This window comes from Pecten maximus, chromosome 12, assembly GCF_902652985.1.
Source record: "Pecten maximus chromosome 12, xPecMax1.1, whole genome shotgun sequence".
NCBI classification, from domain to species: Eukaryota; Metazoa; Mollusca; class Bivalvia; order Pectinida; family Pectinidae; genus Pecten; species Pecten maximus.
This window is the reverse complement of record NC_047026.1, coordinates 2,795,960-2,810,950: the sequence shown is the minus strand read 5'-3', so window position 1 is coordinate 2,810,950 and position 14,991 is coordinate 2,795,960. Positions and strand designations below refer to the sequence as shown.

At 38.0% G+C, this 14,991-nt stretch overlaps 1 protein-coding gene across 1 annotated transcript in view; it reads right to left on the bottom strand.

Annotated features, from left to right (window-relative positions):
• The window catches only part of LOC117339645 (telomerase protein component 1-like), a 60,322-nt gene that overhangs the window by 18,518 nt on the left and 26,813 nt on the right, over nt 1–14,991 (bottom strand). Inside the window, 14 exon segments of the mRNA XM_033901353.1 lie at nt 712–859; nt 1,049–1,147; nt 1,759–1,878; nt 2,691–2,796; nt 3,988–4,040; nt 4,042–4,138; nt 7,924–8,048; nt 8,463–8,558; nt 10,498–10,666; nt 11,139–11,244; nt 12,738–12,852; nt 13,556–13,644; nt 13,947–14,056; nt 14,536–14,713. Of these exon segments, the coding sequence (XP_033757244.1) occupies nt 712–859; nt 1,049–1,147; nt 1,759–1,878; nt 2,691–2,796; nt 3,988–4,040; nt 4,042–4,138; nt 7,924–8,048; nt 8,463–8,558; nt 10,498–10,666; nt 11,139–11,244; nt 12,738–12,852; nt 13,556–13,644; nt 13,947–14,056; nt 14,536–14,713 (1,611 nt within the window).

Below are 14,991 nucleotides of genomic sequence, written 5' to 3'. Positions count from 1 at the left end.
TAAACAACGATGGTTACCGTACTTTGGGATATTTTGGATGTGGTCATATTTTGGTTTATTTGGCGCCAGGGGTGAATGAGCCAAAACTAAACACACCAAAATTTCACACAAAAAACTGTTGGAACAATATACGGATTAAAGCAACCAACTTTCTGTTCATTTACTACATACTCATTATAAGCTTCCGCAATTTGTGTTGATGTGTGTTGGAATATTGATTTTTTTTATAAAAACGCATCAATAAAGGTATGTTTTCATCTAAATGTGTCATAAATTTCATTCACGTCGTTTTCATATTGATTGTTGCATTAGCTGTGTTCAAGGACAAGTCGCATCTCAATCGATCAATTAACTTGTGTAACTTACAGAGTGAAGACGGTTTTCCTGTGCAACCAGGTGAGACGAAATACAAAAGGCTTATACTGATATGTTCTTAGAAAATAACTATTCAAACAAAGACAATATCTCAGGTAGGTAATAAAATCCTGTCATTTAGCCACATAGCTTAATCCCTTTGTACGTGTCAACGTGACATGGCTTCTAAATATGTAGACTTTCATAGCGTAATGAACAAACATATTAATTACATGACTACAGGTAAGTGCCTATTTAACACACATGATGGTAAACGCCAAGATTTGACGCACCAATATTTAACCGCCCTATTTTGAGCAAAAACCGACAAATTTTGGCGATGGATGTTAGTCTTACCAGTAAAGACATCGAACACCTTCACTATTCCTGTGTGGTAACCAAGGGCAACGTTGGAACAATCAGGGTTTAGGCAGATAGAAACGATGGGTTCTCCTCCCTCCTCGCCGAGCTTTAGTAGGGTCAGTCCTAAGTGTCCGGACCACACCTAGTGAGATTAAAATTATCAGAGGTCAGAGGTCAGTCTGGTCGTAAATGACAAAAGTTTGCAAATATTTATGCTTCACATACAGGTAAGAGAAACACTTAAATATTAGATTCTTTAATCTAAAATAAATTTTGAACATATTAAGAAAATTACAACATTTTTCGAGTGCCACTTTGACCTATGACCTACCTTGACCTTGTGGTCATCACTAACGGTGATGAGTTCCTTTCCGGTCGGTGAGTAAATCAACTTGTTAATGGGTTCAGCATGTCCCTGGATACTCCCAACCTTACAAACAGAGCAACTCATTAGTACTTTGAGGTATTTTAACCCTTTCACCCCTACTGACCGTATTGGACTTCAAATTATGAATGAATGGCAGAGTCCACTGAAGATTCATAGGGTTGAAAGCATTAAATTAACAAAACTTGATTGTTGATAATAGTATACAGCTCAGTCAATTTTTATTCTTGTACCTGTCAGAACATCTCTGATCTCTCAACTGAGTTTACATCTAATTTAAAATTTCTAATTTCTGATAAAGATAAATTTGCATTAATTCCAGATAAAAAAACAAAATGATTGAAATGAACCATTGATGATAATTTACAAATCTACAGTAGCAATAAAATCCTTTCTTAAACAAACAATTAGGAAAATTGTTTTCTGGTGTAGTGACAAGTGGGAAAAATTATCCTTTTTTAAAAGAGATCTCATATATATTTGTTTAACTTTGGTTCAAAACTGAAGATTGGAAAATGTAGAGTAGAGGTTTCCTGCTTCCCAATTGTTCGTTTTTAACAAAAGGCTTAAAATAATTATACAACATTTGACAATGAAGCATACTTGTACTGAAGATTGTTGGTGTTTTAATTACAGTGATAAACATTGATATATACCTGAGTGCCGCTCTGTGCTGCCCAGATCTTCACGTCGCCATCCAGAGCAGCAGAGGCGATATGGCGTCCTGTAGGAGAGTAAGCGACATCTCGCACAGATGTACTGTGTCCACGCAGTACCTATATGTACAGAAAAACCAGTGAAACTTCGCTTAGTGGAAAAACATATAAAATATACAGTGTAAATCCACGTGCTCTCATTCAGTTTTACAGTTCGGAAGGACTTCAGTGATCCAGTATATAAAAAATAACGTAGATTCCACAGCCAAGTTGTTCAAAAGGTGATTAGGCTAATCACAGTTTAACGCCAATCTCAAAATCCTGATAAAATAATTTCTGGTGAAACTAACTTGACAAAATTTTATAAAACTATAAACACTTGTCAGTCTCTTCCTACCTGCTGATTTATATAAGGAATACACACACTCAGGTTTTGAAGTAAAGGAGAAATGAGATTTTTACTAATCAAGTGATAAGGCTAATCACCTTTTGAACAATTGGTTAGGTTTGTTTTTGTTTAGCGTCCTATTAATAGCCAGGGTCATTCAAGGACGTGCCAAGTTTTGGAGGTAGAGGAAAGCCGGAGTACCCGGAGAAAAACCATCGGCCTACGGTCAGTACCTGGCAACTGCCCCACGTAGGTTTCGAACTCACATCCCAGAGGTGGAGGGCTAGTGATAAAGTGTCGGGACACCTTAACCACTCATCATTACAGAAGAAAACTTCTGACCAGAATGAAGTTCTTAATGTCACTTTTACAATCACACAACAAACAGGTCCGAACTTATTGATCACTCATCTACTCCTCTATAAAAATTTTCAAACTAAGATGAAATATTTTTACAAATATACATAACTACCAGTCCCGGAAGGACTAGCTTTGGGCCAAGACTAACTCTGGTTTCTCTGGATAGTTTTGTCCTGGTACTTACTGCCTTTCGTTTTTTATGAAAAACATCCCATATCTTGATGGTAGCATCCCAGCTTCCTGTCACTATGAGCTGGCCTTCAGGGTGGAAGGACACACTATTTACAGGGCTATAAACACAAAAAAAAACAAATTTTGTATAAGTCAACTATAAATGCTTTAGTGATATTGCCTAATTTACAAAGATAGTCCTTAACCGTTTTAGTTTTTGAGGTGCAAACATGGTTGGATCAGTGTTGGTCGTTTATGAAATAATGACGAACCAGCTGGTAATTTTATATTGTTTTCAGACGAACCATGACAAAGGCTTCCAAGGCCTGTATTAACATCTGCAGGTCCATCAAGATATATGTCTGAAATATTTCATTTAAAAACTGACGAACTGGTTTGTCTGCATAAACAAACAGAACAGGCCCCTTGAGATAAGAGTATCTATCCTTGGACAGGATGTCCTGAGGAAGCCGAATCACGGACGAACCTAGTCAACTTATAAATAGATGAACCATACAGGTCTTCTTTGCCTGTTGTGATTGACCCCTACTTACCATACCTATCCTTATTATGCCCAGGGGGCCAAAATATAAAACTTCACTCAAAGGAAGGTGTAGGTTAAATGCTGTACAATGAAATAGCACCTGTCAACATTTTGTTGACTTGTAACTTAAAAGTAATTTAGAGATACAGTTTTTAAAAAAAAAAAAATTAAATTTTTTTTTTTTTTAATGCATTGTTAAATTCTATATGTATATTTATAAGATACAATTCTAGAACACAAAAAAAGTTAAAATGGGAGCTTTTTTTTATCTGAAGAAAAAAAAATCTTAAGATATCTTTTTTTTCTTACCCGGGACAGGGATATCTGCAGTTTTACCGGGGTGAGATTTTCTTATCTCACCCTAAAGAAAAGACAAGCTACACATGATCTTCTCACGTTCTCAACAACTGTATTTGGTCCTGTCAACAATATCATGATGTCATGACAACAGTGCCATGACATCACGTCGACAATCTCGTCACCTCAACATTTCCTTGCATGGATGTAACGTCAATATCAGATACATAAGAGGGTAAACAGGGTAAGAGAAAAATAATCATTCACCCCCATGGAAGTGACACAGGGGAATCCCAACCCCAAGGGGTAAGATGATTAAGCTGCCAAGCACTCGGCAAGCTTCGGCAAGCTTCGTGATACCCGTTTGTTAAGAATTTTCCCCTCGGGTTGAGATTACCCTGTCTCACCCCCAAGGGGGTGAAAGATTCTATTATTCTGTATACATAAAAAACACCTGTAAGTTTCTTACCTGCCCACGTTGAGAGTACAGGACACAGATCCTTTGGAAGCTTCCCACACCTTTCACAGTACAGTCCCAGGATCCGGAGGCCACCAATTTCCCAGCAGGGTCTGCCGCGCATGACTTCACACGCCGCGTGTGGCCCTTCAGGAGGTGTACCCTGGGAAAGAAAGTTTCAATAAAATCAGGGACAGAATATAGAAAAGTATGTATATTTTGTCAAATATCTCGCTTGTTTTGCTTTGGAGAACTATACAACCTTATACAAGTAAAAGGAAAACAAAAATTCCAATCTTTGACAGTGATGAGAATTCTGTCTTGTGTTGTTTTGAAGGAGTTCTGTTTTCTGCTATTTTCGAGGATAGGAGAAAATTGCAAAAGTAGAAATCTTGAAAAGGAAATTATTACAGATACTAACTTATTGTCTCCTTTATAATTTCTGAGAAAAAATATGCATAGATTCTGCTTCAAACTTTGGTTTGGTTCATTTTGTTTAATGTCCTATCAACAGCCAGGGTCATTTAAGGACGTGCCAGGTTTTGGAGGTGGAGGAAAGCCAGAGTATCCAGAGACAAGAGATCCCAGAGGGATCTTGGCGCCCACCATTGAATGTTCTTGATAGGTTCCATGTCAGATTGATCTTTTCTCTACTTTTCTCTTCTTCTAAGTCTTACTAATCTGTGTAAACTCAGAAGAAACCTCTAGTACTTTTCAAACAAGGGAAACCTATATATAAAATTTAAGATTTAGGCACCAAGGGGAACCTATATATATGGAATTTGAGAAAGATTCCTTCAGTGCTTTCTGAGAAATAGCGATAACAAACTTCAATGGTCAAAATCCAAGATGGCTGCCCGTCGGCCATGTTTTTTTCCGATCGGTCCCAAAATGCAATATGCATAACTAGACACCAAGGGAAACCCACATATCAAATTTGAGAAAGATCCCTTCAGTACTTTCTTAGAAATAGCGATAACAAACTTCAATTGTCAAAATCCAAGATGGCTGCCTGTCGGCCATGTTGTTTTCCGATCGGTCCCAAAATGCAATATGCATAACTAGGCACCAACGGAAACCAACAAATGAAATTTGAGAAAGATCCCTTCAGCTCTTTCTCAGAAATAGCGATAACAAACTTCAATGGTCAAAATCCAAGATGGCTGCCTGTCGGCCATGTTGTTTTCCGATCGGTCCCAAAATGCAATATGCATAACTAGGCACCAAGGGGAACCTACATATGAAATTTGAGAAAGATCCCTTCAGTACTTTCTCAGAAATGGCAATAACAAACTTTAATGGTCAAAATCCAAGATGGCTGCCTGTCGGCCATGTTGTTTTCCGATTGGTATCAAAATGCTATATGCATAACTAAGCACCAAGGGGAACCTACATAACAAATATGAAAAAGATCCCTTAAGTACTTTCACAGAAATAGCGATAACAAACTTCAATTGTCAAAATCCAAGATGGCTGCCTGTCGGCCATGTTGTTTTCAGATCGGTCTCAAAATGCAATATGCATAACTAGGCACTAAGGGGAACCTACATATGAAATTTGAGAAAGATCCCTTCTGTGCTTTTTGAGAAATAGCGATAACAATCTTCAATTGTCAAAATCCAAGATGGCTGCCTGTCGGCCATGTTGTTTTCAGATCGGTTTCAAAATGCAATATGCATAACTAGGCACTAAGGGAAACCTACATATGAAATTTGAGAAAGATCCCTTCTGTGCTTTTGAGAAATAGCGATAACAATCTTCAATTGTCAAAATCAAAGATGGCTGCCTGTCGGCCATGTTGTTTTCCGATTGGTCTCAAAATGCAATATGCATAACTAGGCACCAAGGGGAACCTACATATGAAATTGGAGAAATATCCCTTCAGTACTTTCTTAGAAATAGCGATAACAAACTTCAATGGTCAAAATCCAAGATGGCTGCCCGTCGGCCATGTTGTTTTCCGATCGGTCCCAAAATGCAATATGCATAACTAGGCACCAAGGGAAACCTACATATAAAATTTGAGAAAGATCCCTTCAGTACTTTCTCAGAAATAGCGATAACAATCTTCAATTGTCAAAATCCAAGATGGCTGCCTGTCGGCCATGTTGTTTTCCGATTGGTCTCAAAATGCAATATGCATAACTAGGCACCAAGGGAAACCCACATATCAAATTTGAGAAAGATCCCTTCAGTACTTTCTTAGAAATAGCGATAACAAACTTCAATGGTCAAAATCCAAGATGGCTGCCCGTCGGCCATGTTGTTTTCCGATCGGTCCCAAAATGCAATATGCATAACTAGGCACCAAGGGAAACCCACATATCAAATTTGAGAAAGATCCCTTCAGTACTTTCTTAGAAATAGCGATAACAAACTTCAATGGTCAAAATCCAAGATGGCTGCCTGTCGGCCATGTTGTTTTCAGATCGGTCTCAAAATGCAATATGCATAACTAGGCACTAAGGGGAACCTACATATGAAATTTGAGAAAGATCCCTTCTGTGCTTTTTGAGAAATAGCGATAACAATCTTCAATTGTCAAAATCCAAGATGGCTGCCTGTCGGCCATGTTGTTTTCAGATCGGTTTCAAAATGCAATATGCATAACTAGGCACCAAGGGGAACCTACATATGAAATTTGAGAAAGATCCCTTCTGTGCTTTTTGAGAAATAGCGATAACAATCTTCAATTGTCAAAATCCAAGATGGCTGCCTGTCGGCCATGTTGTTTTCCGATTGGTCTCAAAATGCAATATGCATAACTAGGCACCAAGGGGAACCTACATATGAAATTGGAGAAATATCCCTTCCGTACTTTCTTAGAAATAGCGATAACAAACTTCAATGGTCAAAATCCAAGATGGCTGCCTGTCGGCCATGTTGTTTTCAGATCGGTCCCAAAATGCAATATGCATAACTAGGCACCAAGGGAAACCTACATATAAAATTTGAGAAAGATCCCTTCTGTGCTTTTTGAGAAATAGCGATAACAATCTTCAATTGTCAAAATCCAAGATGGCTGCCTGTCGACCATGTTGTTTTCAGATCGGTTTCAAAATGCAATATGCATAACTAGGCACCAAGGGGAACCTACATATGAAATTGGAGAAAGATCCCTTCAGTACTTTCTTAGAAATAGCGATAACAAACTTCAATGGTCAAAATCCAAGATGGCTGCCCGTCGGCCATGTTTTTTTCCGATCGGTCCCAAAATGCAATATGCATAACTAGGCACCAAGGGAAACCCACATATCAAATTTGAGAAAGATCCCTTCAGTACTTTCTTAGAAATAGCGATAACAAACTTCAATTGTCAAAATCCAAGATGGCTGCCTGTCGGCCATGTTGTTTTCCGATCGGTCCCAAAATGCAATATGCATAACTAGGCACCAAGGGAAACCAACATATGAAATTTGAGAAAGATCCCTTCAGCTCTTTCTCAGAAATAGCGATAACAAACTTCAATGGTCAAAATCCAAGATGGCTGCCTGTCGGCCATGTTTTTTTCCGATCGGTCCCAAAATGCAATATGCATAACTAGGCACCAAGGGGAACCTACATATGAAATTTGAGAAAGATCCCTTCAGTACTTTCTGAGGATTAGCGATAACAAGAATTGTTTACGGACGGACGGACGGACGGACGGACGGAGGGAGGGACGGACGGACGGACGGCCGGACGGACGACGGACCACGGACGCAGGGCGATTTGAATAGCCCACCATCTGATGATGGTGGGCTAAAAAACTACCGGCCTACAGTCAGTAGCAGGCAACTGCCCCATTTGGGTTTCGAACTCGCAATCCAGAGGTGGAGGGCTAGTGAAAAAGTGTCAGGACACCTTAACCACTCGGCCACCATGGCCCCTTCAAACATTGCAGTAAAACTGCCAAAAAGTTGGACTTCTGAAAATAACAACTAGCTCTACATTAATCACAAGATTTACCTGTGTCCATCCTCGACATGCCATATACTGAGGCTGTTGTCGTGTGATGCGCTACAGAGGAATGATTTACTGACGAAGCAGACATCAGAGACAGCATCCGAATGGCCACGGTATGTATGCACCTCCTGAAACAGAATAATATATACAGTACGTTTGATATACAGGATAATCAAAGTGGAACGTGATACTAAAACTTTGTATGTGCCCTATAAGCCATGCCTTCCACTACAAGATTTGCAAAACATGATTATCTCCAAAATCTGTATAAAACATGTCTTGATTATCCCCAAAATCTGTATATCTGTACGATATTTATCTATATTTTCATAAAAACATACATAGGCGTGTACTATATTATAGCTGTTCTAAGTCATATAACAATATTATAATACGATTTGACAACATTCTTTCCCAACAATGGGATTTACTCTATATAGAGTTATCTGTGAAGAGTTTTATTTTCACCAGGATTTTCAACCCCAAGCTTCACTACACTGTTCTAGTCCCCTGTGATATCAAGGCCTGGTAAATCCACTTACCTTGCCAGTTTCCATATTATACAGTCGTACGACTCCATCCAGGCCTCCACACACAAAGTACTGACAGTCCTGGCTGATGGCCACACACATCACAGGCTACAATACAACAAATTATGTCATCAGTTCACAATCATCAAAAACTTCCTGGTGACACAATTTTAACCTCATGAAAAATTAATGAAAGATTTATTACTGGAATTACTTTTATTATCTTTGAAAGATTTCTAGTTTTATAGAGCAAAATTCTTACCTGTGTGAGTTTGACTAAAGCCTTACCTGTGTGAGACTGACTAAAACCTTACCTGTGTGAGTTTGACTAAAACCTTACCTATATGAGATTGACTAAAACCTTACCTGTGTGAGATTGATTAAAACCTTACCTGCGTGAGATTGACTAAAACCTTACCTGTGTGAGATTGACTAAACCCTTACCTGTGTGAGATTGACTAAAACCTTATCTGTGTGAGTCTGACTAAAGCCTTACCTGTGTGAGACTGACTAAAACCTTACCTGTGTGAGTTTGACTAAAACCTTACCTATATGAGATTGACTAAAACCTTACCTGTGTGAGATTGATTAAAACCTTACCTGCGTGAGATTGACTAAAACCTTACCTGTGTGAGATTGACTAAAACCTTATCTGTGTGAGTCTGACTAAAGCCTTACCTGTGTGAGATTGACTAAAACCTTACCTGTGTGAGATTGACTAAAACTTACCTGTGTGAGACTGACTAAATCTTACTTGTGTGAGATTCACTAAAACATTACCTGTGTGAGATTGACTAAAACCTTACCTGTGTTAGATTGACTAAAACCTTACCTGTGTTAGATTGACTAAAACCTTACCTGTGTTAGATTGACTAAACCCTTACCTGTGTTAGATTGACTAAAACCTTACCTGTGTGAGATTGACTAAAACTTACCTGTGTTAGATTGACTAAAACCTTACCTGTGTTAGATTCACTAAAACATTACCTGTGTGAGATTGACTAAAACCTTACCTGTGTTAGATTGACTAAAACCTTACCTGTGTTAGATTGACTAAAACCTTACCTGTATTAGATTGACTAAAACCTTACCTGAGTGAGATTGACTAAAACCTTACCTGTGTGAGATTGACTAAAACCTTACCTGTGTTAGATTGACTAAAACCTTACCTGTATTAGATTGACTAAAACCTTACCTGTGTTAGATTGACTAAAACCTTATCTGAGTGAGATTGACTAAAACCTTACCTATTTGAGATTGACTAAAACCTTACCTGTGTGACTGACTAAAACCCTACCTGAGTGAGATTGACTAAAACCTTACCTGTGTTAGATTGACTAAAACCTTACCTGAGTGAGATTGACTAAAACCTTACCTCAGTGAGATTGACTAAAACCTTACCTGTGTGAGATTGACTAAAACCTTACCTGTGTTAGATTGACTAAAACCTTACCTGAGTGAGATTGACTAAAACCTTACCTGTGTGAGATTGACTAAAACCTTACCGGTGTGAGATTGACTAAAACCTTACCTGTGTGAGACTGACTAAAACCTTACCTGTGTGAGACTGACTAAAACCTTACCTGTGTTAGATTGACTAAAACCTTACCTGAGTGAGATTGACTAAAACCTTACCTGTGTGAGATTGACTAAAACCTTACCGGTGTGAGATTGACTAAAACCTTACCTGTGTGAGACTGACTAAAACCTTACCTGTGTGAGACTGACTAAAACCTTACCTGTGTGACTGACTAAAACCTTACCTGTGTGAGATTGACTAAAACCTTACCTGTGTGAGACTGACTAAAACCTTACCTGTGAGAAATTGTTCAAACCTTACCTGTGTGAGATTGACTAAAACCTTACCTGTGTGAGGCTGACTCAAATTTTACCTGTGTGAGACTGACTAAAACCTTACCTGTGTGAGACTGACTAAACCTTACCTGTGTGAGATTGACTAAAATCTTACCTGTGTGAGACTGACTAAAACCTTACCTGTGTGAGACTGACTAAAACCTTACCTGTGTGAGACTGACTAAAACCTTACCTGTGGCAGATTATCCATGGTAAGGTAACATGGATCCTTGGTCCCCGGTTTGTTATTCCACTCTATGTACTGTTTCTCATTGACATCTCTTGGTAAACTGACGGCTTGCTGGGCCGGCAGTGAGTCAGAAGGTTCATTTATGGCCTGTTGCCATGTCAACCCAGGGTAGCTTTAAAAAGGTAAAGGACAGCTGTTAAGATAATGAACATTAGGTGGAGGATTGGTATGAAACATGTATGCTCTTAAGTTTGAAACCAAATCTTAAATTTTGATGGATAAAAGCAAAATTCAGCCTGACATCAAACAAATACTGGTCAAAATTTGAAGAACAAGAAATACATGTTCTAATATACAAAACTGAATTAATATTTAATTCATATTTAAACCCTCAAAGAACTGCCATGCAAAAAGTGCATGGCAATCTCTACAAAACCATCAGGGCTTGAAAGACAGACGAAAGGACAAACAGTAATGCTATTTATTTCTGGCCACTTTGTGGCAGAATTGTTTAAATACTGCTGAAATATTTTTCAGTATTAGAAACAAAACATTGAGTGATAATGATGGGAAGATTATCAGTCTGAAATAGACTCGACAGATCAGGCTGGACAGCACAAACAATATACAGTACGGTCACTAACCTGGTGAGGATGTGCATGTTTCTCGACACGAACATCTTAAACTGCTGGAAACTATCGGATGCCACCATCTTGTTCTGGTCTCTATCCATCGTTTTATTTACGAAGACTGAAAAGAAACATTTACAGCTGGGTTAGACAAATAGAATCTAACGTGGGTCTGTTCCGTGGACAGGGATATCTCAACCCGAGTGTAAGAGTTTGGCCAGTCAGCACGAGGCTTGCCGAGTGCTGGCCAGCCAAACTCTTACATGAGGGCTGAGATATCCTTGTTTGCGGAACAGACCCATGTTTGATTACTTTTCTCACATACTTGCAAGCAAATAAAAGTTTTTATTATAAGAAAGTTTTTAATTGCGCCATCTTCAATCCTCCTTGGAATGAGCGTCAAAATTGATGACGTCATCATTTACGACTTGGTTACACAACGTAAAATGATGATGTTGAGTTATTGTGATCAGTGTCATATAGCGCGTGCCAGCTATCTTTCCCCCCCTGTGTGAGATCGATTTATCTTTTCCCTAGCAACCGTGCAATAACCTGATGAAGTATGTGAGAAAATAACTTGACAACTCAGGACATTATAGACTCACGTTAAAACAATATTCAGTGTAAATATATTAACACAGGGGTCGGTCACAGCCAAGTACTGGATCATTTTAAAAGTCAATTATACAGACATTTAACATACAGAGTGATTTATGACTTATTGCCTCTTTGATAAGTATAAACAACCTAGAGGCTTCATTAAGAATCACAGTATTTAACCAGAAATAGGCCCATGCCTGGTAATAAGCCCACCCTGACTTTGAATTAGATATCTTATGGTGATTCCAGACTCACTAATACAGGATAAATATGGTACATGTATTAGGAACTTTCCAGTTGAAAAATTTGTCTTATTTTATAGTCAGTGAAATTTACAGACCTGTCATTATGCAGAGAAAGAAAATTCCACATTTTTTAAATTGCAAGAAACTCAACCGAACTTAGTAAAAACATCTTTGTGTCAAAACATTTTGATTTAATACTGCTGGGTCACAAGACCAGTAGGGCGTAAGAATTGTTCCTGCTGCCCCCATTGCATGATCGTAAGAGGCGACTAAATTTGGGATCTTATCTTTTCTATTCTATCTAAGCAACTTTCTTCTTCCTAATGTCTCCCTTGACAATGCCTCACTTTTGGCCTTTAGTTGAGCGTTCGCCGCTGTGAGGAAGGCTTTGGGTTCTGTCCCCTAGCCGAGACATACCACAGTCTTTAAAAATGGTAGTTGCTACTCCTGCTTAGCGTTCAGCATATTGGGAGTGGGACGACTGGTTGGCCCGTTGTCAGTATAATGTGACCGGGTTGGGTGTCCTGCTGGGTGTCTTTGGCAGTATGCTTCAGTGAGGTAGCACTCTAAATCGGCAAAAGTTCCGGCCTATCACAAGGAGACTTTACACGAACATACCGCAGCCTCCCAAAACACACATACGCACTCACCACACGCATGCATGTCGCACACACGGGAAGCCGTCCTTAAATGACCTAAGCTGTTAATAGGACGTTAAGCAAAATAAACCAAACCAAACCAATCACAAGACCAATCATATTCATGTTACCTTTGACCTGGAAGTCATCCATCAGCCTGGGCCCGAGGCCAAGCTCGAACTTCCTGTCAATGAACTTGATGTCACAAAGAATGTCCTGTAGTTCCTTAAACTCTCCGGCACAGGACTGAAAGAACCAGAATGTATCATTATAAATTAAAATTATACAAAAAGACATTTTATTGTGATAGATATATGACAGACATATATGATTCTATCAGACACAAATGGTGAGGATTTTGCCAAAAAAAAAAAAAAAAATATCACAATTTCCTATATATCGCTAGTAGAATATTTGTGAAGCATGTTTGCTCTACCCATGCATGCTTTGCCAGATTTGAAGATAAAAACAATAAGCCAAAGCTCAATACAGAACAAATTTTGAAAAAAAAATAATATTCATACAAAATATATAATTTGGAGCAATTCCTGAAGCCAGATTGTTCCTCTGTTTAATTTATTTGTTCACTATGTATTCACTGGGGCTCTGTATCCACTGGGGATCCCCCTGGTGTCTAGTAGATGAATTGCAACACACATATGAACTTAGACATTGGTTCTTGGAGAATTTCTCCAACTGGAGATTTTCCTACACTTTTACTCTTACAAAATATTAAATCATATCATTAATAATGGATAAATGTCAAACTTCAAACTTTCTTACCAAATTGGTGATTGACAGATGAAGTCTTACATTATATGCCTCTGACCACTTAGTGACCGGGACATACAAAAAAATCATCTATCTACAAGTTATGCTGTTGGTAACATCATGTAAATATGTTTTATAAATCTGTTTACAATTTTATAAAAAAAAAAGAGTGACCTACCAGGTGATAGGGTAGCTCACAGTAGGCTCGTGTACTGTTACCACGGAAACTGTGGTCTTTTTCAGGGTCAGCTTGTCGGTAAAAATAACCTAGAAAATTAAAAAAAAAAAAAATATGAGGAACGATATCCACCAAAAACTCAGACAACTTTAATTACGTTTTCTAAATAATTAAATTCAAAACCAACGCAAACAAATGCTTGTAAATTAAATCTTATTCAAATGTTACACTGACAGTTAACTTCCGTTTTTCTATCTGAAGTAACTATGAAATCCATATTTTACAGTTTGCCAGTTCTCATTATAAACAATGTATACAAGTTTAGCTCTCTAAAAATCCTCAACTGGAGTTCATTTTCTTGTTCAATGCCTTAACTAGAGTCCTCACTTACCAGCCAGAAGCTTGTGGAGAGAGAACTCCTGCTCTGCTGCTGATCCTCGGAGATAGCGTTGTCTTACTGCTGTTGCTATATCAGCATGGGCCAGGCTCAGTCTGGTGCTCCTGTAAAGTATAGGCAAAGTGAAAGTAGACCTCTGGTTCAGGTATGGAAATCAAACAAAAGCGATTTATTTTCCATTGTACTAATGACTTGTTATATTCATATACTGGATCAAATTAATGTTTAAGTTTGAGTTTCATGGCCGTTGTATAGGCATAAATTAAAATTTTTTTAAGTCTTACCAAAATTTTAAACAAAATATTTTTTTATCAAAGTTGTGAAACAGACCATATTCTCTCTATAACTTCTTTTCACAATAATACAATGTCATCTTTTAATTTACCAAAAACAATAAAACATTTAAGATACTACCATTTCAGAAAATTTTAATGAATATATTAACATAGAGTATAAAATCAAGAAGGACCTATTGATCAAACACTCCTAAAATATACACTCATATGATTTATAAAGGTCAACATTCTTTATTCCACTTCAGTTTAATGCTTGACTGGAGATCAAGTATTTCTGTCAAACGTACCAACGATCCTGAGGGTTGAGGAAAGTTTGAAGAGACCTTTTGATCTGAGAGAAGATAAGAGGCGGTATCAAGTTCTCCTGACCCAGATGAATATTTATTACTCCCTGGACACTGATCCTTGTGTTCCCAAGTAGGAGCTTCAGACTCAATAATTCATGCAGCTCCTCAGCATCCAAACCTGGAAATATTGTACTTAAGACTTGACAAGTTATACAATATTTCTACGTTCTCACTCCTTCAGTTATTTTTATTGACTTGAAAACAGGGATTTTAACTAGTCTTACTGTACCCGTATTGACTCTAAAAAGACTAAATTCCAAAACACTAAAAAAATGAAAAAAAAAAAATGACTGAATGAGCCAAAACCATGTCAACATTGTAGTTAGATAATTAGTTGAGCACCAAATTTTCAAGTTGATTTGAAACAGCAATTTATTTTCAATGTCCCTGTATTGA